Raw genomic sequence first — 23,535 nt, 5'->3', positions numbered from 1 at the left:
CTCCTTCCTGAATGGCACTGTTTCAGCCTGCCACAACCAATGAGCGTGTCGCATTTCGCCCTCAAACCCCATCTCGTCGGCCTCGCCCATTCTCTCCTATTCTCCTTTTCTCCAAAGTTGCCGTCTCACACCCAACATAGCATCATCGTCCTTTTCGAGTATCGTCCCCAGCTGTTCTGCCCGCCCCTCTCATTCTTCAAAACCGCCCTCTGGGCCGTTTGTCTCTCGTAAGTCTATGCGGGCATCCCGTTCTCCTCGTTTGTCAGCCCAGCAGTGGCACATCCTGTGACTGTGAGCTCGCATCGCTCTTTTCCATCAATCAATCACCCCAGCCTCGACCTTTCTCCACTTGTCCCTTTTCAGGCCCAACGATGTTTTAGCTTCTGTGTCAGCGCCAGTTGAGCCTCGTCTGGCCAGAACACTGAGTTTCCACTCTCAGCGTCAACAAAGCGCCAGTGCGCACCACCCTCCAAGTTCTTTCGGCATTCTTTTTTCGTCTATTACGGTTCTATCTACGAGTGACACCAGATGTATCTACCGAATACGACATCGGGATACGGGAAGCCGTCTCCTAGAACAGGCCAGGCGCAAGGTCCCGAGGCCGTTCCAAGCTACCGCCCACAGAAGCATACTCCGTACACATACGCAATCTGATGATGCAAGTCTACAAGCCTATTGGCAAAGGCCCGTGTGCCTTGTGCCGCTTAATCGATTTAGATGTGAGCCCTCGTCATGTATTTGTCCGGCACGTTTTCATTGCCTAGCCTTTATCTATGTTTCGTTCACACCTCTGACAAGTAACGAGGCTAACTCTATCTTCCAGTCTTTGATCTTCCCTTCTCCCAAACCCGATACATTCCCAGTGCCATGCATTTTGTTCGACTCGATATCCGGATGCCATACCTGGCCTTCATAATGCTGGTTGTTATTGTCCCTCCCTTTTACTCTTTCGGGGTGCCGCTCGGAGCTCAACCAAGGCATTAAAAAGGAGGTATGGGGTTGCCAAGACTGTGTGTCCCATTGCCGCAGCTCTTCCCGTGTTTTCGCTGGTTCGTCTGCCACTGTCTCGTCGTCTCGCCTTCCCTTTGTTCTTTTTGATGCCCCTTGGCAACAGGTCCGACGATCAATCCTATCCACTCTCGCGTAATCCTCACAAATCCACAGAGACTTTATCCCCCAAACACGGCCCTCTGCCGTCGCTCTCTCATCCTACACTCGATGTCAGCAATAATAGCCGATGATGGGTTTCAAACGATACACAAAGAGAAGGTATACCGCAACACAGCAAGAAGTTAAGAAAAAAAAGACGACAGGAGCATAGTCAAAAGAAAGTGATGAGTAGAAGCCTCATGAACAAAGAGGATTCCCTCTTGTCGCTCCCTCAACATTCTTTCTAGCATATCCATCCCATGTCCGCATTCAATGATTTCTCAAGTGGATTGCATTGTCGACCCGTGTTTCTTTGAACATCGTGTACTGTGGATGTTCCAGAGTTACTTCTTCATGCCAAGATATAAAACCAGAAGGAGACAATCCCAAGTACAAAAATATCGGAAACCAAGCATTGGCGGCAAAGCTCGTGCCCCGGACATGGGCCTTTTGCCCTTTACCACCAGCCGCCCCCCCCTGGTCCCCGACAGGTCTCGGTTCGACAAAACTAGGAAACATTGTCCAAAAGTCATCAGCAAACCGGTAACAGCCCGTCAATAGCCAATGGTACACCGTGCACCCTTTGACAGTTTCCATCGTGAGACACGTCTCGACTCCACCGATCAGGTTTGAAGCATTGTCTCGTCGGCCAACTCCACGCCCTACACCGCAGTCACTGCCCGTCCATCACGCCCTTGTTCTCTAACATTGTGTTTGTGCCAGACTGACTGGGGAACAGAGACGCACGCTTACACAAACATAGAAGCACAAGCACACAAGAGCACGCAAGCAAAGGGGGTAGGTTTAGAAAATTTACGCAGGCTGTGGTCGATGGGCAAGAGTAGCCGACCGAACGTGTTGATCCCCTCTGGTTGAACATGTCTGATGAGCAAGAGTCTTTTGTCCTCTCTTCACCTTTCCCTTTAGAATGTGTCCCACATCGTGCCTTTGCTCATCTTTTCCTCATCGCCTCTGATTTTCCTATATATCCGGCCAAAACTCACTTCTCGATAACAAAGCTTCGTTTTCTCGTTCTTCTTTTTTTTCTTTTCTTGTTTTTCATCCCGCTGGTGTCTATTGACTCGGAATTGTTTACTTTTCTTCTTGCTTTTCTCTTCTTTGCAACCACTCCTTTCAAGCTGTACATATTATTTATTTCAGCTGCCGGTCAGCAAAGTTTTACTGTCTTTTTCTAAACCTTCTCAATTCTTTTGAAACTCTCGCAAACACGCTCACTACCACCCCACCTCCTCCCACCTCCTCTCACCTCCTCCCATCTTTTTTTATTTATATCTTCGAGATGCACACTCCTACTCTCGCTCAGCTGGTCCTTGGTGGCCTGGCTGCTACGTCTGCCGTGTACGGTTTCCAGCCCTCCAGCGGTGTGAAGGCTTTGTCTGCCCGCAATGTCGCCTCGCTCATCGCCCTCGCCGCTCCGGCCATGGCCGTCCCGATGGTGAAGGAGATCGACACTCGCGAGCCGCACCACGCCGGAAAGAAGACCGGCAAGCATGCCCGTGACGAACATGAGGACGTCGAGGTTGAGACGCGTGAGCCTCATCATGCCGGCAAGAAGACTGGCAAGCACGCCCGCGAGCGCTGATGCTGAGCTCGAGACCCGCGAGCCTCATCACGCTGGCAAGAAGACCGGCAAGCACGCCCGTGATGAGGTCGAGGCCCGCGAGCCCCATCATGCCGGCAAGAAGACTGGCAAGCATGCTCGTGATGAGGTTGAGGCTCGTGAGCCTCACCACGCTGGCAAGAAGACTGGCAAACATGCTCGTGATGAGGTTGAGGCTCGTGATGAGGTCGAGACCCGTGAGCCTCACCACGCTGGCAAGAAGACTGGCAAGCACGCTCGTGATGAGGTCGAGACCCGTGAACCTCACCATGCTGGTAAGAAGACTGGCAAGCATGCTCGTGATGAGGTTGAGGCTCGTGAACCCCATCACGCTGGCAAGAAGACTGGCAAGCACAACTAGGTTTGTTGTGTGTAGTTGTTTTTTTGACAGGAAGAAGACGATGACCCTCTATTCATCATCTTCTTTTCACTTCCGTCCTCTCGACTTCCTTTTCTCTTCCAATCCGCTTCTCCTGTACTTTTTCTATGTTACGAGCACCTCTTGTTTGTGTTAAGTTCGAATATTCTTATGAAGGTGCGCCAATGTTCAGACAAATGCGAACCAGATGCGGAAGGGGGCACAGTCCAATTTGAGTTTTATTTCTTTTTATTTAAACCTTTTTTATATTTCTCTTCTCTTTTTTTGATTCCCTTACCGCTCTGCTCTTAATGCCTTCCAGCCCAAGACTCCTCTCTAGTTTCCGTGAAACGAAGCTCGAGAGGCAACCTCTGAAGGATGCTAGGTTGACAAAGTTCGGAATCTTTTTTTACCAAGTTCTTTATCAATTTTTCTCTTCTAGGGCCCACGCCCCCTGCCTTCTTCCGAGGGATTATTTTCTCTTCTTCTTCAACTCAAATCAGTTTGTCTCTCTGCTGGCTGGTTGTTTGTCTTGGGCGCGTCATCGGTCTTGCACATTGGAGCTGCTCTTGTTGCAGAGAATAAGAGCGAGAGATAGCAGTCTTGGGAGGTTGAAGAGGCTGCGAGGCATTGTTATACCATCCCCTTCCCGGTTCGAACTAAAGTCTTTTTTACTCCTGTCTTGAGTGCCCTCCATGCTTTGTCCGCTTTTTTCCCTCTTACTCTGTCTGGCAAGTGTGCTTTTGTTTAAAGAAAACGGTCCGTATATATAAAATAAAAAATAAAATAAAACCCCAAAAAAAGTCGAAAAAGGATCTCAATGTCAATGGATAGAATGATGAAAGGCACATGCGACTAAATAGTTTCTTGGTTAGTGTGATAGTGATCGTTATACGGAACTCAAGCCACTCATCCTCTGTATGAAGGTGGCCTTCTGGCCGGGATACCTGATAAGCATCCGGTCATGGACGATCATAGTCAGCGGCGGAGTGAAGGGATCACATATCTACGACGGGCAGCATGAAAGGCCACGATAATCCGGGTCTAGAAACATAATTGCCCATCTCTCAAGTTTTTGACTTGTTCCCCTGAACCGTACAATATCAACCCGTAGTCGACTTGATACTACCCGCATATTGATATCAAGTAGTAGATTTGCTCTTCATCCCCGTACAATATCTCCTTTATTAAGCCCATTTTATTTACGAGTTCTAATTTATTTTCAATTTACATTTTGAGCTAGAATTTTAATATCGACGGTTTTAGCTGTTGCATGCGAACCCGTCATTTACGGAACAAAAAGACGGAAACCAATCCTGTTATTCTTTGTTTGTGCATGCCGGTATGGTATTGCTTTGTGTTTGGATGAAAATAAAGTCACGTATTAGGCCATCCACGTTCTTCTGTTGAGAGTCAACATTTATGCGGAGGATTGGGAGCGAGTCTTTTGCCCAGACCCGGCTGCAAAACAGACAAGGAGGCAAATATTTGTTTGAGCACAACGCAGGTCTACACAACCTGGCCCCCCACCCCCCGTTTGCCCGAATCAAAGAGACATAAAAGCCGACACCGCAACACATAGTAGGCAATTCTTTTCACACACGCCTTTTAAAACCACCGACCGCTTTTTTCTTTCATCAGTCCAACTTTCCTATTCTCATACCCCTTGGTTGCTTTCGACGATGCTTGTTTTCGTGCAATTCGGGCGATATTTGTGATGTCTTCCTGCGTGATGAAAACTGCAGCCTAAAATGCACCTTGCAAATGCACAAACATGTAACATGCAAAATGCAAGAGAAGCACAACAGGTCCGCATTGTCGCTGCAACCTACACCCCCATTTGATAACCAAATAGGAAAGGCCAGAATGCGTCGCCTGCATACCCACACTGAGATAGATTCTCCGTACGCCTGCATGTATGGGCCATGCAATCTGCAAGCTGCGATGCAGGGCGACAAGCATCGTATGCACGCACGCATGCACGCTCGCACGTACATACACTGCGAAACAGAGCAATGCCCAGCACAATGTGCTACCACATTCGTTCTGTCGACCGTCTCCTTCGTCTGGTTGGTTCCGTAGCCAAAATCCCCTCGTTTGTCTACACTCCCCCCCTCCCCCTTTCTCTGTCACATCTCTCTGCTCGTCTGCCCGGTCCTTTCGGGTTTGGTCGCCCGCGGCACGCGAAACAACAACCTTGCTCTTTGTTAGAGAGTACGGAATGCAAAGTACTTTGTTTACTTCGTTTCATTTTTTTTCGTTTTTTTTTTTTTTTTTTTTTTTTTTTTTTTTTTTTTAAAGTCCACGGGTGGTTGCTTTTGGTTCGCTCGCCTCAATCTGTTTTTGATCCCGTGTCTAGTCCAGCGACCACGCCGTTCCGTTCGTTACTCAGGATAGGCAAGATACTAGGACGGAACAAGGGCAAAACAAGAGAAAGATACGACACACCCCATACGGAGAAACACCCAACATGTGCATTCACAATATGACCATTTTGCAGAAGATTACGTCCCACAAAGCACATGCATATGCGCCCATGACTTTGGGTCGCCGGTTTTGTTTTGCCAGAGGCACAAAGCAACAGTTGGGGCGTGCTTTGCGTCATGGGATAGGTCCAGGATAAGGCATGGCTTGCTTCCAACCATCCCGTCCAACCTTGTTGTGCTGGATGGCGCCTTGGGATGTGCCACCGAGCTGACTCGTGCACTTTCCCCTACCACCGCAGATCATGTCTAACCGCCCGGTGAGACTGAGGTGGCAGGAGAGCACAGCGAAGCGTGTGCAAAGTAAGTCGACGGTGCAAGTTGACGGGGCAAGCCGGTGCGACGCTCTTGGACATGCTGCCCATTCGGCCTCCATTTTTCATGTCTTGTGATCACCTTGAAGAGGAACCACGGACGGTGGAGATGGAAGGTGAGGGATAGACACAATCGGAAGGCCGTCCACCAAGGCAACAGTGTTGGCGTGCGTAGCGTGAAGACGAGGAGGACGAGGTTGCATGAAGAGATGAGGCGGCAAGAAACACTCGACCAGAACCGGACAGGGGGCAGAAAGGTACATTGGTACATTGGTACATTGGGCGACCGTCCCATAAGCCGTGACACAGAATACACATTGCGCGTAGGTTACGTCCCTTACAATTGCGAACGCTTTCGGGTGGTTCCCTTTTCCAGGGCAGCAGCACATGTCGGGCGAGGTCGCGGAGGTGTATAATTATGTATTATTATACCCACTATCTGTAAAACTAGTACGAACTTTTATATGAGTACATAGTAGTACACATGGCTACAATGTATGTACCTTGTCGTACATAGTCCACGCCCGGTTGCATACAAATGGGTGGCACCTGCCTTGGCCATGAACTAACAGTGGGCAATTTTCTTCCTGCGCGCTACGATTAGTGGAACCCCTACCTGGCTGGTGGCCACGGCTTCCATCCTTCATTCTTGCAGGTTCCGTTCCTTTTTCCTCCTTTCGTCTCTCCAGCTCCATAGCCCCACTCTGGCTGTGCCTTCGTCTCCACCTGCCTGCGACTCCCATACGCGCAGCAAACAGCACAAGACAAAAAGGGACAGAACAGAGATCCAGGGCTGTTGTTTCCCTGTGGCGTGGAAGCACGGCCCACCGAGGAAGTCCCTCCGTACTCTGCACACATCCCGCACATATCTCTCACGCCGCTGTGCAAAATACGATACGTAAGTACGAATAAGAGAGAACAACGCTACGGCGGCAAACTCGACAAACTGCAACGGGAAAGAACAAGAACAAAGTTCGATTCAATTGTCAACACGACATATTCGCCCTCCTTGGGCGTATCCTGTGTTCAGCTCTCTGCATCTCCATCCCTTGCTGTATCTTTGCGTGGTATCACGTCGTACAGCCTTTCGTCTTTCGTACAAAGGACGAAGCACCGCCCGTACTCGTCATGGCCAATATCTGCTTTTTGGTACTCGCCCAACTGCCCGCCAACGTGCACATAATCTCGTTTCGTTCCAGCGTGCGCTATCTCCATTCATATTGTGTCCGTTGGCTGCGGCTTCATGGCGTCAACTACCCAGTCGTTGTCCGCCGTGCCGTGACAAGAAACAGAGTGCACATACATATATGGCGAACGCCGATTGTCATACATCGCAGTCCTTTTCGAATTTCGTTGCTTTCTCGGAACTATTTTCCTCCTCACTGTTCCTTCCAGAACGAGAAACCCGCCCGGAATAAATCGATAAAATATACAGCACTAGCTCCTTTCGGTAAAACTGGACCCCTTAGCCGACCTGGTCTAACCGAAACTCCAAGCTTTCCTCCACCCAGCCTCTTGCGTTTTTTGCCCTTGTTTTGCCTCGCTCCTTCCTCACTCTCCCCCCTCAAACACGACAGCTTTACCTTCTCATCCACCCCCCATCCACCCTAGTCCACCCTAAATCCACCCACCATCTCGTCCACCATGCCCCCCCCCCCCCCTAGTTAGCACGAGCTGCTGGTGCGTCTGCGTAGCGTGTGTACCGCTGGTCGTGGCTTCCGTGCACCCAGCCAGAGGAGACACAAAGCAAAGAGCATCGCCAAAACCATCCCAAGTCTATCAATTTTTTCCCCTTCTTTTCTCCCTTCCACTTTTCGTCCTCCTCGCTCCTCCTTTCTCTCTCCGCTTCAATCACCCACCTCGACAGTGGTTCCATCATCAAGTCTTGTCCCTCCTCATCGTCCGCCTATTGCCACGCGATCGGAGGCGCTCTGTCATTGTTTTCTGACAGCGTCGGCTTTTCCGTTTCGTTTCTTTTCATTCTCTCCCTCTCTGTCATTGCTTTTAGCTTGGCAGCCCTTCCCTGGCTACGACTCCCCCCCTCCCCGTCCGTTGGCACTCTTCGTCGCCTTCATCGCCTTCATCGCCTTCATCCAAATTCATCTCGACGACGTGCCTGCCTTAACGACGACGACGACCGCGAAAGTGTCCATCGCTTTTTTGATTCGACGATTGCGACACGCGCCAGTTCCTTTGCAGGCATCATCACATATTTCGCATAAATAGCGGCTTAGCATCGCGCACTCTTTCCATCATCGTCAATACCATTGTCATCGGGCCTTAACTTCTTTTTTCTTCTTTTTTTCTTTTCTATTTGCGTTTTATACCATCCCGCTCTTTCGCGCATCATGTCTATGTACGGTGGTGGTCACCGGGGCATGGGCGCCGTGCCCCCGAGCAATGGCGTCGGCCGCCTGACCGAGCTGCTCGACCAGATCCGGACCGAGTTTGAGACCCAGATGCGCGCCAGTGAGAACTACGAGCATCAGAGTAAGTGCCCGTGATAGTCTCCCTCGCGGTCTGTTCCTTTGTGAATGACAGATTGGCTAACCGGGGCTCCTTTTGCGCCCTCTCTAGTTCAAGCACAGGTCAACGAGATGCAGCTCATCCGCGAAAAGGTCTACACCATGGAGCAGACGCACATGAGCCTCAAGCAGAAGTAAGCGACCGCCACTCCCAACTTGACCGTCGACGGCACGACGCACATCCCAACAATGCCGAAGCAATTCGTGCTATGCCGTCTTGTGGGAGAACAACTGGACTGGACACGACTAACCCGTGCTTGTAGGTACGAGGAGGAAATCGCCGTTCTCCGTCGCCAGCTTGGCGAGCGTGGCGGCCCCAGCCAGGGCCACATGGGCGGACCCCCGCAGCATGGCGGCCCGCCGCAACCCCCGAGCCTGGGTATGGGTAGCAATGTCTTTGGCGCTATCATCGCAGGACAAGGCGGCCAGACTGGTCTTGCGCCGCCGCCGCCTCCTCAGGAGCAGCCCCCTCAACACCAGATGCAGCAGCAGCCGCCGCCAGGCCTCCAGGGCCCCCCCCCTCCTCCTCCCCCGCCACCTTCGCAACAGAACCCCTTCGGCCAGCAGGGCTACGGCCAGCCTCCCGCCCCGGGCGGCTTCCAGTCCCAGCCCCCGGCGACCAACTCGCCCGGTCCCGTTAAGCGCCCGATCGGTCGCCCTCCCCCCGGTGGCCCTGCCACGCCCCAGATCAACACCCCGGTACCGTACCCCGGCCCCAACCAGTCGCCTCAGGTCGCGTCGCACCCGACGCCCGACCATGCGCGCATGCAGATGGCCCCCGCCGGCCACTCGAACAACTCGCTGGGCGACCTCGACCCCGAGCGCCTTCCTGCGCACTACAAGAAGACGCGCGACGACTGGTTTGTTATCTTCAACCAGCAGGTGCCGCGCGTCATTGACGTCGACCTGGTTCACACCCTGCAGCACGAGAGTGTTGTGTGCTGTGTCCGCTTCAGCGTCGACGGCAAGTACGTGGCCACGGGCTGCAACCGCTCCGCCCAGATCTACGATGTGCAGACGGGTGAGAAGCTCTGCGTGCTGCAGGACGAGGCTGTGGATACCGGCGGCGACCTGTACATCCGCAGCGTGTGCTTCAGCCCTGACGGCAAGTACCTGGCCACGGGTGCCGAGGACAAGCTCATCCGCGTGTGGGACATCCAGACGCGGACGATCCGCAACACGTTCGCAGGCCACGAGCAAGATATTTACTCGCTCGACTTTGCGCGCGACGGCCGTACGATTGCATCGGGTAGTGGCGATCGCACCGTTCGCCTGTGGGACATTGAGAATGGCCAGAGCATCTTGACCCTCACTATCGAGGACGGCGTCACGACTGTGGCCATCTCGCCCGACACCAAGTACGTGGCCGCTGGCTCTCTGGACAAGAGCGTCCGCGTGTGGGACATTCAGCAAGGCTACCTTGTCGAGCGGCTGGAGGGCCCCGACGGTCACAAGGATAGTGTCTACAGCGTTGCGTTCTCGCCCAACGGCAAGGACCTCGTGTCTGGCAGTCTTGACAAGACAATCAAGATGTGGGAGCTGGCGGCGCCCCGCGGCATCTCCAACCAAGGACCGAAGGGAGGCCGCTGCGTGCGGACTTTTGAAGGCCATCGGGTGAGTCTCATCCCCCCCCCCGTTTTTATTCTTTTATTTGATTTTGTTTCTCTTTTTTGTTCTTAACTTTGTTTCTTTTTTCATGACTAACATCTACAGGACTTTGTCCTCTCTGTCGCTCTCACCCCCGACGCCCAGTGGGTGCTGTCTGGTTCCAAGGACCGCGGTGTCCAGTTCTGGGATCCCCGCACCGGTCATACCCAGCTTATGTTGCAGGGTCACAAGAACTCGGTCATTTCCGTCGCGCCCAGCCCGACGGGCGGCTACTTTGCGACTGGCTCGGGCGACATGCGCGCTCGTATCTGGTCGTACGGCCGCTACCACAGCTAGAAGACATCGACCTTTACAATCTCATGTAGTTTGTTCGAGCTCGTGTTTTTATTATGTGTTTTCCCAATTGTCTACCTGGTTCTTATTTTATCATGTATTTGTTTTTGTTTTTATTGTATTTCCCCCCTTTTCAGGTGTTGAATTGTACTTTCTGTCCCCTTTTCTAATCCTTGGCCGTTTTCAAGGCTTAAGTTTTTTGTTTTTTTTTTAAGTTTTTTTTTTGATTGTCTGCTTTTGATTTTTTTTGAATTGTCTTGTTTTTTATCTTTGTCCTATTGTTTGCCCCTGGGTTATCCCAAGGTACCTTCCTGTTTATGGACGTTTCGCGTTTCGTAAACAAAGCCTGCCGTTGATCCTACCCTGTCGTTTTGACTTTTCTCTCTTTGATTTATGTTGCGCAAACTTCGATGTCAAGGACAAGAAAAGGTTGGGAAGCGAGGCAAAGGGGAAACGAAGACAAGGTTTATGGCGTTTTGGAGGAAAGAACGCGCAATATAGTTCGCTAGGGAGGAAAGCTGGAAATTGGGGGAGTTAGCAGAAAAATATGAACAAAAAAACACCATAGAACCACCACAGCTCCCCACTGATGTGCATCGTGTTTGTGTTTTGTTTTGTCCTTAAAGTCTGAGGAAGGAATTCAGCTTCTGTGTCTCTTAGGAAAATGAACCATGTAGATATCAAAGTAACCATCGGCATTAACGTATTGCGATGAGTGCTTATGTAAGACGAAATTCAAAAAAGATTCGCTAGTTATTGGGGTATCATAGGAAACAAAACAATACAAAACGATCAAACTTCCACCTCTCTCATAGCAGGCCGCTGAAGAGATCATCAAACTCGTCGCCGTTCTTCTTCCTTTTCTTTATTTTTTTCGACTTGTCCCGGTCCTTGTACTTCTCTTTCTTGCCGTTCTTGTCTCGTTTCACGAAGACATCTTGGGTCTCTTTGGCCTCCGTGATCTCTTTGGATCTGGGCATCGGCGGGTCCTCGTCTACTTTCCTCTTCTTCTCGGAACGAACGATAGATTCTGATTCGCCGCTTTTGGTGGACGGCTTCACAAGGGGCGTTCGCGACTTGATAAGGTCGGTATCGTTGTCGCTATCGACCTCTTGCCGTGGGCGTTTCTTTGATGGTTTTGAGCTCATAGTCACCGTAGCATGTTCCTTATAACGTTTTGTATCCTCGTTCTCGCTGTCGTCTACGCGAGCAATGACCTCGCCGAGATCGTCGCCAAATTCGCCGGGTGCGTCGTGTTGAATCCCGGCGTCGGCAAGCTCGTCTTCAATTTGGTCGTCGTCGCCGTCATCTTCATCGCTGGCGATTCGTCGTTTGTCCGTCGCAAGATCACCAGACACCCAGCGAAGCGCCGTGTGCACCTGTGCTAGAATGGCCATCAATAGCAAGCCGAGCTGCGCAAATCGGCGGTCGGCAATTAGTCGTGAAAAGGCGCTGCAACGTGTTAGAAACGTTATTGGGCATATAATTCAGGAGGGAAGGGGGGGGGGAAACGCACAGATAGGCTTTGGGGATAAAATCATCGCGAACAGCGCGCGCGCACATTATGGCAGCCTTTTCCTCGTCGCTCTGATCGTCTCCGTCGACTTTGGCTTTGGCGGCTGTCAACGGCCGCACCACCGCCTCGAGACGGCGCACATGCCGCCGCAGCTGGCCAAATACCGGCCACCAGTATGTCGACACCCGATGCTGGTTTTTGTGAAGGCGGTTGAGGCCATGGAGCATGGCGCTGACTTCTTCGACACGTTCGGCGGCAGCAACGTAGCGCGCCTTGGGCGTAAGAAGCGACGCGTGCTGCACTCCTGCGAATGGTGCAGTGGCCGGTGTATCCATATTATTTGAATGCATCGCCTTTTGTATTCGATCTGTCGCCATGTTGACGGTTGAGGGCCATATGAACGTTGAGATGCACGCCATGTAAAGAGGTTCGTCTGAACGTCAACTTTTGGTGTCAACTATGAACTTTACTGGGTCCTTATCACACGTGACCAGCCCAAAGACTGGTTCCCATTTTTTCCAGCCAATAGATTACCACAGGCGACTAGCTGCTCTAATAGGCAATTCAGAGGATTTTGTTCAGCAAGTGGAAACAACGTCGGCGCTCTGGTGGGGGTGGGGTCGTTCTTTCCTCTGTTTTTCTCTCAGTCTCATTGGGACGGCAGAAAAAAACTACCGCGAAAAAAAATTAGTACGAAGTAGGCAAGAGCGCGTTAACCAGAATGAACGTAGATCAAGCCTTGCTGGGCGGCGAGAGATTGTAACTCGAAGGAAAAAGAGAGGCTTCTTCTTTTCTCTCTTCCAATGGACTGTAGACGAACGGGCCATCTGGCGATTGCAATTGCAGCTGCGCGACCCTTTGTAGGTCGGTATAAGTAAACGTCTGTTGCTCAGACTCGATTGTCGTGTTCTTTTTCTTCAGAGGAACTTTCTGCCCCCTTCTTCTCTTCGGCCTCCTCCATCCGTCAACATGGCCTCCTCCACGTCCTCCGAATACCTCACGGTCCTCCTCGTCGGCAACGGCGGCCGCGAGCATGCGCTGGCCTGGAAGCTTGCCCAGTCGCCTCGCGTCGCCCGCATCCTCGCCGTCCCCGGTAATGGCGGCACCGCTGCCTGCCCCAAAGTCGAGAACGTTGCGTCCAACGTGGCCACGGCTGAGGACTTCCCCAGCCTGGTCACCCTGGCCCAGCGCGAGGGCGTCAAGCTCGTTGTGCCGGGCCCCGAGGCCCCGCTCGTCGACGGCATCGAGGCCTACTTCCGCGCCGTCGGCATCCCCTGCTTCGGCCCCAGCAAGGAGGCCGCCATCCTCGAGGCCAGCAAGACCTACTCCAAGGACTTCATGCAGCGCTACAACATCCCCACCGCCGCCTACCGCAACTTCTCCGACTACGCCGCCGCCTGCCAGTACATCGAGGAGCTCGTGCCCGCCTCCCGCACCACTGCCGAGGCCAACCCGGCCGTCGTGATCAAGGCCACCGGAATTGCTGCCGGCAAGGGTGTCATTCTGCCGTTCACGCGCGCTGAGGCCCTGGCCGCTCTCAAGAGCATCATGGTCGACCTTGACTTTGGCGCCGAGGCCGGTGCTGAGGTGGTCGTGGAGGAGTTCTTGGACGGCGACGAGCTCAGCATCCTCACCTTCTGCGACGGCTACACCTTCAAGTCGCTGCCCGCCGCCCAGGACCACAAACGCATCTTTGACGGCGACCTGGGACCCAACACCGGCGGTATGGGCTGCTACGCGCCCACCAACCTGGCCACACCTGAGCTGCTGGCCCGCATCGACCGCGAGGTCCTGGCCCCCACCCTCGAGGGCATGCGCAAGGACTGGGCACCGTTCCGCGGCCTGCTGTTCACGGGCCTCATGATTGCCCCCGACGGCAGCCCGCGCACGCTCGAGTACAATGTGCGCTTCGGCGACCCGGAGACACAGACCGTGCTGCCGCTCCTGTCGGCCGACACCGACCTGGCGGAGATCATGCTGGCCTGCACAAACGGCTGCCTCGACGCCGTCGACATCAAGATTGAGAACAAGTTCAGTGCTACCGTCGTCGTTGCTTCCGGCGGCTACCCGGGCTCGTACGCCAAGGGCACGCCCATGCAGGTGCAGGAGCCGGCCGTCGGCTCGGGCATCACCATCTTCCACGCCGGCACCAAACGGGACGCCGCGTCTGGCGCCCTTCAGACGTCGGGCGGTCGCGTGATTGCCGCCAACGCCACGGCCGAGACGCTCGAGGCTGCGGTCGCCAAGGCCTATGCCGAGGGCGTCCCGCGCATCCAGTTCGACAACATGCACTTCCGCAAGGACATTGCCCACCGCGCGTTCCGCAAGACCAACCCTGCTGCGGCTGCCGGTGTTGCGTCGCTGTCGTACGCCGAGGCCGGCGTCAGCATCGAGGCTGGCAACGCACTCGTCGAGCGCATCAAGAAGGCCGTTGCGTCGACGGCCATTCCCGGCGCCGATGCCGAAATCGGCGGCTTTGGCGGTGAAGTCGACCTATCCAAGGCCGGCCTGCCGGCTTCGGACCGCTTGCCCATCCTGGTCGGCGCCATTGACGGTGTCGGCACCAAGCTCAAGATTGCGCTTGCCCTCAAGAAGCACGACACTGTCGGTATCGATCTGGTGGCCATGAACGTCAACGACCTGGTCGTCCAGGGCGCCCGCCCGCTCATGTTCCTCGACTACATTGGCTGCAGCAAGCTGATCGGCGATGTCGCTGCTGCTTTTGTTGAGGGAGTCGCTGCTGGCTGCCGCGATTCGGGCTGTGCTCTCGTGGGCGGTGAGACGGCCGAGATGCCTGGCATGTACCAGGACGAGGAGTACGATGCGGCGGGTGCCGCCATTGGCGTCATGCAGGCCGACGAGCGCCTGCCGCGCCTGTCGGCCATGGTTCCCGGTGACGTGCTGCTGGGTCTGGCGTCGAGCGGTGTGCACTCCAACGGCTTCTCGCTGGTGCGCCGGATCGTTGACCGCGCCGGCGTGGCCTACACCGACAAGGCGCCGTGGGCGCCGGGTGCGACGGTTGGCGAGAGCCTGCTGACGCCGACGCGCATCTACGTGCGGTCGGTGCTGAGCATCGTGCCGCACGTCAAGGGCCTCGCCCACATCACGGGCGGTGGTCTGACGGAGAACGTGCCGCGGATGCTGCCGCCGCACCTGGCGGCAACCATCGACGTCAAGACGTGGCCGGTGCCGCCCGTGTTTGAGTGGCTGCGCCAGCGGGGCAATGTGGCGCCGGCGGAGATGGGCCGGACATTCAACAACGGTATCGGCATGGTGGTCGCCGTGGGTGCCGCCGAGGCCGCGCAGGTCGCTAAGATGCTGGAGGCGGCGGGCGAGACCGTCTTCCAGATCGGCCAGCTGGTCGAGCGGACCGGAGAGGGCTGTGTCCTCGAGAACCTGAACTCATGGGCGTAAGGGATTTTGAAGGGCCTCGACACTTGAGCTATTTGTTATTTCCGTTATCGTTTGTTCTTGGTTTGTGCGCATATTCTCATTCCGTGCGGTGTATTTGTTTTATCCAAGAAAAAGTTGGCGCTACGAAAAAGCATTACACGTCATAGTAGAAATGATAAGGGTTCAATAGGAAAATCAAAATAGAAACAATCCAAGAAAACAGCATTGATATCCAAAACATTGGGAAAACTAAAAAATTAAACAAGAAACTCTGAAACGATGCATACTGTTCGCTGCTCAAGGTATTATGCGTAGATGCTCATTCGCCTTCGAGATGCTGATATAATGCGAACCTTGCCTATGCGAGATGAAATGAACCAAAAGACGGTTATGCAAAACGGGGGGAAGTTCAAGTAAGTAGAAGTCCAAAACGAGATGTGGTCATCGACGTTCAAGAGTTCTCCACACCGATGAGACTCTTGGGAAGGAAAGACCAGACAGTGCCGATGATAGAGATGATGATGGAAATCACAAGGACTGTGCACTGAAACAGCTTGTCGGCTTTGGAGATCTCATGACCGAAAAGCTTCAAGTGGAACAAGATGGGAAGGGTGACGCAAATCGTAGAGCACAAGGCGCTGCCCATGAATGCCATGATGCTATCAAAGGCAGGGAACACGATCGAAATGATGAGAAACGTGACAGTCGTGACGATACGGATAGCAATCTTAACAATGCCACGGAAGTACATGGACCGTCCGGTCAGCGCTTGAGTGTCGGGGACAGTTTGCTGGTGCATGCCGGTCAGGATCTCGACTGTGGTGATGATTGGGCGGGCGTTGAGCGGAATCTTTGTGAGCGGGATGATGGCGATAAAAATGCAAAGAAAAATAGTCAAGGCCTTGGAATAGCCCGACGTGGTCAAAATGTTAGCCGTGATCTCGTCCTTGACATCATCGCCAAACATGAGAAGGCCAGCCACAGCCGTGACCGTGTCTAGCAGATACTGGTGAGGAGGCTGTATTAGCAATATGTGCATGATAATATCTAGGACGGGGGACGAAGCATATCTTACTGTGAACGAGAAGGTGATTTTGACTGCACGGGCATATTTGTACGGATGCCGCATGTCACGGTAGATCTGTAGTTGAGGGAAAGAAAGGTGAGTGATTTGAACGTAACGGCATAGTTAACTCCAGTCGACTTACGTTTGGGAACACGCTATGTCCACCCCAGGGCGACATCAAAAGACCAAACGATAGAGGCAACGTCAGCCAGTTCGCAGGGAACAAGTATGTGACAGCCGGCTCGATCAAGGAGCCGGGGGTAGTCTTCTTCGTGAATCCGTCAATGACGACAATGGCAGCGACTACATATAAAGTTAGATTTTTCCGTTCAAACTTGTCGTTTTTGTCTCTGTTTTTGTTTCATTATCAGAGCTGCACGTACTGCTGAAGCAAGACACGATACCAATGATGCTCGTAACACTGAGAAGGCGCATTGGTAAAAAGTTGAGCGGAATCATTATGAGGCAGCACACGATCTTCCACTCGACCAGGGAGAGTAGGCCCGGGAACAGAAGGTCGAGAGAGTCCGCAAAGAGCACAATCAATGCCACACATGCGGCCATCAATTCGACCGTAAACAGGAGACTTGTCACGAGACGGGCACGAGGTCCAAAAGAGATGAAGGCCAGGTCCGAGAAAGTGATGACAACTGGGTCAAGATCCATGCACTTGGCCAGGAGACGCGCTGTGTATGCAGTGACGGCTGCCGCAAGGAACAGAATGAGCATACCACAGATCCAGCCGGCATATTTGATGCCCATTGGCAAACTCAGCAGACCGACGCCGATCAGCACGTTGATGGAGTTGAAGACGGTCTGGGGCAACGTGGACTGCCCCTCAACAGTCAGAACAATCTTCCCGTCCTCTTCGACCTCCTTCACCAAGATTTCCGGACGCTCGTCGTCTGGCATGGCATCAATGCCGCCCTCTTGCTGCTGTCGCCATAGCACACCGGCTTGCGCCATGGAAGCGGCCTGGCTGCCTGGGCCCAGACGACCGGACATGGCGTTGTAGCTGAGCGCGGCCGGCGAGCCAATGACAGAGCCATAGCCACCAGCATGGCTCCCGCTGCCACTACGGTGCGTGCGGAACGAACCATAGCTGCCAACGATGGGCGACGTGGCAACACCTTCGCCGGATGCACCCGCACTAGCGGCAGCCGCGGCCGCGGCCAGATGCGGTGGCCAGGCAAATATAGACGATGTGCTACCGGCACGGTATGTACGTGTCTGCCCGGATGAATCGAGAAGGCTCTTACGCTCCGAGTTGCCACCTAGCTGGCCATTGTTCGGCTCGTCTGTGATGGCCACGGAGCTCTGGCCGGGTATGGGACTGCCTGGTTCAGACGGTGGAGCATTCAGGGAGGTGTTGTCGGAGGACGACGCGATGGCAGACGAGTGGCCGGCCTCGAGATGTTGCCGCAGCAGAGACAAGAATGCTGGCGGCGAGGCACGGTAGGAGCCCGGTTCCACAGACTCTGTACCGTCATAGGGATCGTACGGCCCTCCTTCACCACCGGGTCCGCCAAGGATGGGCTCCTGGTCGGCGGCAAAGACGAACGACGGTCGTTGTGGTATAACCTCCGTAAAGCCGGCAGCGCGCTGAAAACTGCGTGTGAACGAGCGGATGCTGTTGACGCCGCCAATGTCGGTGAGAGCAGACAAGCGAGCACCAACTGATGACCGCCGCCGCCGCCGCAGTGGTGGCCAGTCGCCGGCATCTCGGCGGCTGTCCCCGTCGTACGAATCCCGTCCCTCGTCTTCGGCATTGTCGTCGTCGTCTAGCAGCCGCGACGAGGCGTCGTTGTCGTCATCGTTGTCCCCGTCGCCGCTGCGTCTGGTCCGACGTGGTGCTGCGAACTGGACACTGCGAAAGCCGGCTGATGAAACACTGCCAGGCTGAAAGGGCGAATCGGTCACCGCCGAAGTCGAAAACGTGGCGGCGCCGAGACGGTCACCGGTTCCGCCGTCATTTGTGTTCCCGCCAGGTATATGAGATGCACCTTCCGGGGCCATTTGATGGTCTGCGAAAAGAAGCTGTCGGGGGAGGGAAGTGAGACAAAAAAGGGCTAGATGGTTCGATGGTTCGCAAAATGGCAAGTCGAGAAGGAGGACCCCAGCTCGCGCCTTGCGCGTCCGTCGTTCTTTCTTGCTTTATTCTTCTTTTTTTTTTGCTGTCGAGGTTTCGTCCTGCAAAGGGTGGTCACGATGGGCAGGTTTGCGGGGAGAGAGCGAGCTCCTTCCCGGTCCGGCAAGGTGCGGTGCGCAGCGAATGGGCAGGTAATATCGTAGTGTAAGAGCCTGTATGACATCAGTCGCTTGTGGGATCTTTCCTTCAGTGGGCGGGCTGCCACGGGCTAAACGAAGCAGGAAAGCAAACGAAAACAACGCAGAGGGACTATGAAAAGGTAGTTTTGCATAGACGAGAATATTGAGATATAAAATGCCCAGGGGAGCTCAATTGAAATTGGAAGCGAAAGATGCGGAAGGAACGCTCTGAGAGGGGCGATTGACTCGAATCAGGGAAGGTACGATAGCTAAGTCGAAAAAAACAACGTCCCACCTCCTCCCCTGCACGGGAATAGATAGTGTGGGAAAGAGCTGTTTACAGGAGTCCTATTAGGTCCAACCCAGTCACGTTACTGGTCAATGATTGCATGTGTGCTAAGGGTAGTCATAGATCGCGGGTGGCTGAGATGACAACACGCAAAGGCCATACAGACACCAATCTTGTCGTGCAGAACGTCCCCCTCACTTTCATATCTCATGCACGGCGCATCCTATGGCCGCTCTGGATGCGGAGTGCATTGGCGCAGCGGACGTGAGCGGCGTCTCGGAGGGACAGGATTCAACTAATCAGGGTCTTGGTTCTTCGACCGCGTCCCGTCCTTTTTTCGAGTGACATGTTTTTATCGCGTGTTTTATTCTCGACACTGGCGCTAAGCGGGTCCGCTCCCTAAACTGCAAGCCTCCTTTCCCCAACTGTGGTGACTTCCAACGACCGAGAACAAAGTCCATGGTCACGATTATTCCTTTGCTGCGTTCGGAGGCAGCGCATCATGAGTAGTGAGCATTTCAACCGAAAGCCCAGTACGACGTAGTAAATCGTGTGCTGGGAAAGTCAGGACCTCTTATCTTGCTTCATATTTGCCCCCTGAGGTCTCACAGATAAAATGCCCCCATATCACTGCTATCGATGCTACGGATCTGGCTGCGTTTTCTCTTATCTCCTCGCAGGGCAACCCTCATTGAAACGACGGACGCCGCTTCAATAGGAGCCAGCAGATAAGAACACGACGAGACGTAGAGCGATTGAGTTGCACATTCACCTTTTTACCGGTTTTTGCCGGCATACCCCCCAACTAATTGAAAAATGCAGGTGGGGGACGCTCCTCTCAGATGATCGAGGTTTGTGCTTCCTGCAACTACGTAATGCCATCCATTTTTTCAGTTCAATTTCGGACTACCTGGTAGGTTGGGTGAGGGACGGCAGGCTTGCATATTTATAAAGGTGTGAAGACAAAATGACGAACGATAGAGATCCCCTGCTCGTTGTTGGTCACCTTTAAATAGGACTATATTAGGCGGCACATGGCGGACACTGGTGTACATCTGATTGCATCTCTCGGCATCGAAACGATCCCACTCATGAACACATCACGATTTATCTTGTATATGATAGCTAAACCACACCGCTTATAGAGTCGGCAAGGCACCCTCAACGATGTTGCTGAACGGCATTAGTATTATTTCTTACAAGACTTCACAAATGCAATTTGGAGCAGTGTGTTATGGTGAGTGGGTAACTTCTGGTATTGCCAACGGCTGTTCTAAAAAAAGGTAGCTATCTAAATACGCAGAGGAGCGAGTTGAACTAGTTATCAAGTTCGCATCGACCAAATAGAAATTGCTGATACCTGAGATTCTCTGCATCCTCCAAAAAATAAGAAAAGAAAAAGAAAAAGCCTCCAAAATAGGAATGAAAATCGCCCGTGAAAGACAAAAGTGCGACAATGGTCGCACCGCCCGTGAACGCCTGCTATGTGATGCATGAAGAAGAGAAAAATGAAAACACCAGAAAGAAAAAAGGAAAGCTATAACGCATGAAGGGGTTTTGTCATTCCCTTTCAGACTCCCCCGCTTTGTTTTCCCCAATCTTTTTTTGTAATCCGACAGTGGTTTAGACAAACTTGTTTGTACACATGAAGAAGAACCAAACCCTTTCCCGCCAGTAGTGATATGTAAAAGGATGGGAAAGGGGAAGAGCAAGGAGAAGAAAAACGGCAGGAGACAAATCATAAAGTGTGATAAAAAAGAAACCGAGAAGAAACCGACAAAATGAAACGCAATGCCCGAGAATCCCAGAGAATCAGCAAGACCTAACTTACCCCAACAACGTTGGGAGGGTTCGATGGAAAATGAAGACAAAAAAAAAAACGGTTAGTTCAACCACAAGTGGTGGTCTGGTCGAAAAGAGGCGTCGGCCTCTGTCCGTTTACCAGCCACCAACCCATTCAACATTACTGAAATCGGGGCGGCGATCGCGGCGCCAGTTCCAATTCCAGTCGCGGCCTTTGTTCCAAGGACACCCCTTGTCCTTGGAACGGTCGCGCATATTTTCCTTGCCCGCGTTAAATTTGTTGGGGCTGTTGGAATGATTGTGCGAAAAAACATTGACGTAGTGGGGATTGAAAGTGGCGTTGGAGTGGTTGTTCGTGGTGTTGGTCAAGTGATGACCCGATGAGGTGTGGTAGGTATTGCCAAAGTGGTTCGAAGTGCCACGCTCATACGACGACTTCAAGTTGTAGCCAAGAGACTGACCGTAGCGTTGACCCTGCGACTTGGACTCGAGATTCACCGACGGTCCTGTGTGGGCCCTGCGTCGCTCACCCAGGGCTTCCCACTTGTCAAAGGACATCGGCGACTTGGACGGCGAGGGGCCAGGCGACACGGTCGAGTTTGGCAGCCGAACCGAAAGATGGATCTGCTGATGGCGGTCCTCCTTACGGCCGAGGAAGCTGTCCAAGTCTTGGCGGTTCTGCTCCTTCTTCACCTCCTTCTCCTCGGTCAGAGGATCAGAGAAAAAGAGAACATCGTCGTCGAGCTCGAGATCATCCTTGGCCTCTACAGCAGGCACGGGCTGGCGGTCGGCAGCAGCAGGAACATCCACGACCAAAGTTTTCGTGGCGGGCGACAGACCAAGGCGAGGCGTGTTGTCGTCGTCGCTGAGCATGTTGAGCTTGCTGCTCACTTTCTCGATGGCTGGCTTGACCTCCTCCTTGACACTGTCCTGGCTCCAAGTGCGAGCGTTCAGCTTCTTAAGCGACTCGAGCTGGCGCAGGCGCTCTTCCTCTTCCTCTTCCTCTTCTTCCTCGTCCCACATGTCGCTCCAGCTCTTGGAAACGGCGTCCTTGCGACCAAACACAAGAGACATCGCCGGAGCGTTGCGCGCACGAGGCATGGTGATCGGAAGGGAGCCTGCCATAGGCGAGACCTTGGACTGCCAAGTAGTAGGCTGAGGGATCATCTTGGGCTGGCTGATGGCGAGCGAGGTCATGGAAGCGCCGAGGCTGGAGTCCAGAACGGACGCCATGGACGGAGTCTCTCCGGTCATATTCGAGCACCAATCAGCTGTTGTCGCCTCAGACTTGGAGAAGAGCTCCTCGGTGTAGCTCTCGTTGTCGGGGATGACACTGAGCTGGCGTATGGCTTGCGGGGCGCTAGTCTGCAGGGCCTTAGCCCACGGGAAAGCCGCACCGTTTTCAACCATGGGGCTCTGAATGGACGGGGTCCGTAGAGGTTCACGGTTGGCCGAAGCAACAACACGGCGGTCGACAGAGCAGAAGTCATCGAGGGCCTCGTCGAGGGTGGTGAAGCTGACAACGCGACGCAAGGCATGGCGAACACCTGCCAAGGAACGCTTCTTGGGGTCGAGGTTCATGCACTGGACAATCACTTCGAAAGTGTCCTGCGACATGTTGGGAAACACGTCAAACAGGGACTGCTTGTCGCGCGAGAAGTCGAGGAAAATGGGATCAGCCTCGGTCGGCGTGGAGAAGGGGTTGCGTGAGAAGAGGATGTTGAGCATGCAGATACCAATGGCCCAGATATCAGCCTGCGCGGGCGAGTAGCCAGCGCCAGCCGAGTCGTACTGCTCAGGGGACATGTAACGGTCACTGCCCACGGTAGTCTCGTACGTCCACTCTTCGGTAGTAGCCAGGCCGAAGTCACCGAGCTTCATGATGCCAGACTGAGTCAGGAACATGTTCTCAGGCTTGATGTCGCGGTGGTAGATACCCTTGGAATGAATGTACTCCACGGCGTCAACCAGTTCCAACATGAAGCGGCGGACGTGCTCGGTTTCAAGGGGTCCCTGGCCGTTGCGAATGGCCTCGTACAGGTCACCACGGGGGCAGAACTCGAGAACGAGGTAAACGTGCGACTCGGTCTCAAACGAGTCAACCAAGTTGACAATATTTGGGTGCCTGCCCAAACGGCCATGTAGATCCAGCTCTTCAGACTTATCGTCGATGGCGAAGTCGAGGCCAGCTTCGTCGGCAGCAGCCTTCTTGGTCAGACATTTGATAGCCACGTTGTGACCAGTCTCAAGCTGTCTAGCCATAAAGACCATGCCAAAAGAGCCATGGTTGAGGGGAGAAATAGTGCGGTACCGTCCGTCAAGGACAACCCCATCTTCGAAGTTCTCGCGTAAGCACGCCATTGCGTAAAAGAAGCACCAAGCAAGAAAGATCTTGAAAGGCAGAGAGGGAGACGATGGAGAGAGGGGGAAAGGTCAATGATGAGAGGAGAAGCACAGAAACGAGAAAAAAGGCGGTCGGCAGAGTGGTTCTCAGACTGTTGTTATCGATTGGGGTAGAACGAAAGGGGCATATATAGGCGTCGTGATCGTCAGAAAAACGTTGGTAGCGGAGAGAAGATGGCGATGGTACAGAATCAACAACAGTCGTCGACCGGAGCACAAGGCTCGTTCCTCCTGGGAAGCGCGGAAGCCCCCTTCGGTCACTGACTCAACAGAATGATGGCGGATGTGTTGGAGACAGTGACGATCTCCAAGAAAGTCCGTTTGGATGGATGTAAATCAGTTTGAGTCGCTTGCAAGACTGTGCCGGTGGCGGACGCGTCAGATAGTCGTTTGGTGGAGAGAAAGT

The 23,535-nt window shown here is 53.6% G+C and overlaps 6 protein-coding genes across 6 annotated transcripts; 3 read left to right on the top strand and 3 right to left on the bottom strand.

The window, feature by feature from the left end:
• Positions 1-2,449: 2,449 nt before the first annotated feature.
• SPBR_01002 (spore germination protein) lies at positions 2,450-3,131 on the top strand (the record flags this gene model as incomplete). The annotated part of the gene is made up of 2 exons (XM_040759321.1): positions 2,450-2,689; positions 2,766-3,131. The coding sequence occupies 2 exons, from the start codon at positions 2,450-2,452 to the stop codon at positions 3,129-3,131; spliced, it is 606 nt and encodes a 201-aa protein (XP_040618702.1).
• Positions 3,132-8,273: 5,142 nt separating this feature from the next.
• SPBR_00318 (glucose repression regulatory protein TUP1) lies at positions 8,274-10,394 on the top strand (the record flags this gene model as incomplete). The annotated part of the gene is made up of 4 exons (XM_040758637.1): positions 8,274-8,415; positions 8,503-8,584; positions 8,714-10,064; positions 10,164-10,394. 4 exons carry the CDS (start codon positions 8,274-8,276, stop codon positions 10,392-10,394), a joined length of 1,806 nt encoding a protein of 601 aa, XP_040618701.1.
• Positions 10,395-11,200: 806 nt separating this feature from the next.
• On the bottom strand, positions 11,201-12,284 carry SPBR_00788 (uncharacterized protein; the record flags this gene model as incomplete). Its single annotated transcript, XM_040759107.1, has 2 exons — positions 11,201-11,843; positions 11,908-12,284. 2 exons carry the CDS (start codon positions 12,282-12,284, stop codon positions 11,201-11,203), a joined length of 1,020 nt encoding a protein of 339 aa, XP_040618700.1.
• Positions 12,285-12,876: 592 nt separating this feature from the next.
• SPBR_00234 (phosphoribosylamine--glycine ligase) lies at positions 12,877-15,321 on the top strand (the record flags this gene model as incomplete). The annotated part of the gene is made up of 1 exon (XM_040758553.1): positions 12,877-15,321. The coding sequence occupies one exon, from the start codon at positions 12,877-12,879 to the stop codon at positions 15,319-15,321; it is 2,445 nt and encodes an 814-aa protein (XP_040618699.1).
• Positions 15,322-15,751: 430 nt separating this feature from the next.
• Positions 15,752-18,382, bottom strand: SPBR_00201 (solute carrier family 32 (vesicular inhibitory amino acid transporter); the record flags this gene model as incomplete). Its single annotated transcript, XM_040758521.1, has 4 exons — positions 15,752-16,318; positions 16,376-16,441; positions 16,509-16,669; positions 16,750-18,382. The coding sequence occupies 4 exons, from the start codon at positions 18,380-18,382 to the stop codon at positions 15,752-15,754; spliced, it is 2,427 nt and encodes an 808-aa protein (XP_040618698.1).
• Positions 18,383-20,861: 2,479 nt separating this feature from the next.
• On the bottom strand, positions 20,862-23,087 carry SPBR_00289 (serine/threonineeeee-protein kinase; the record flags this gene model as incomplete). The annotated part of the gene is made up of 1 exon (XM_040758608.1): positions 20,862-23,087. One exon carries the CDS (start codon positions 23,085-23,087, stop codon positions 20,862-20,864), a length of 2,226 nt encoding a protein of 741 aa, XP_040618697.1.
• Between the last annotated feature and the right edge of the window lie 448 nt (positions 23,088-23,535).

This window comes from Sporothrix brasiliensis (assembly GCF_000820605.1).
Source record: "Sporothrix brasiliensis 5110 chromosome Unknown Cont19, whole genome shotgun sequence".
Taxonomy (NCBI): Eukaryota; Fungi; Ascomycota; class Sordariomycetes; order Ophiostomatales; family Ophiostomataceae; genus Sporothrix; species Sporothrix brasiliensis.
Note: the sequence above shows the minus strand (reverse complement) of the source record. Positions and strands in the feature narration are given on the sequence as shown.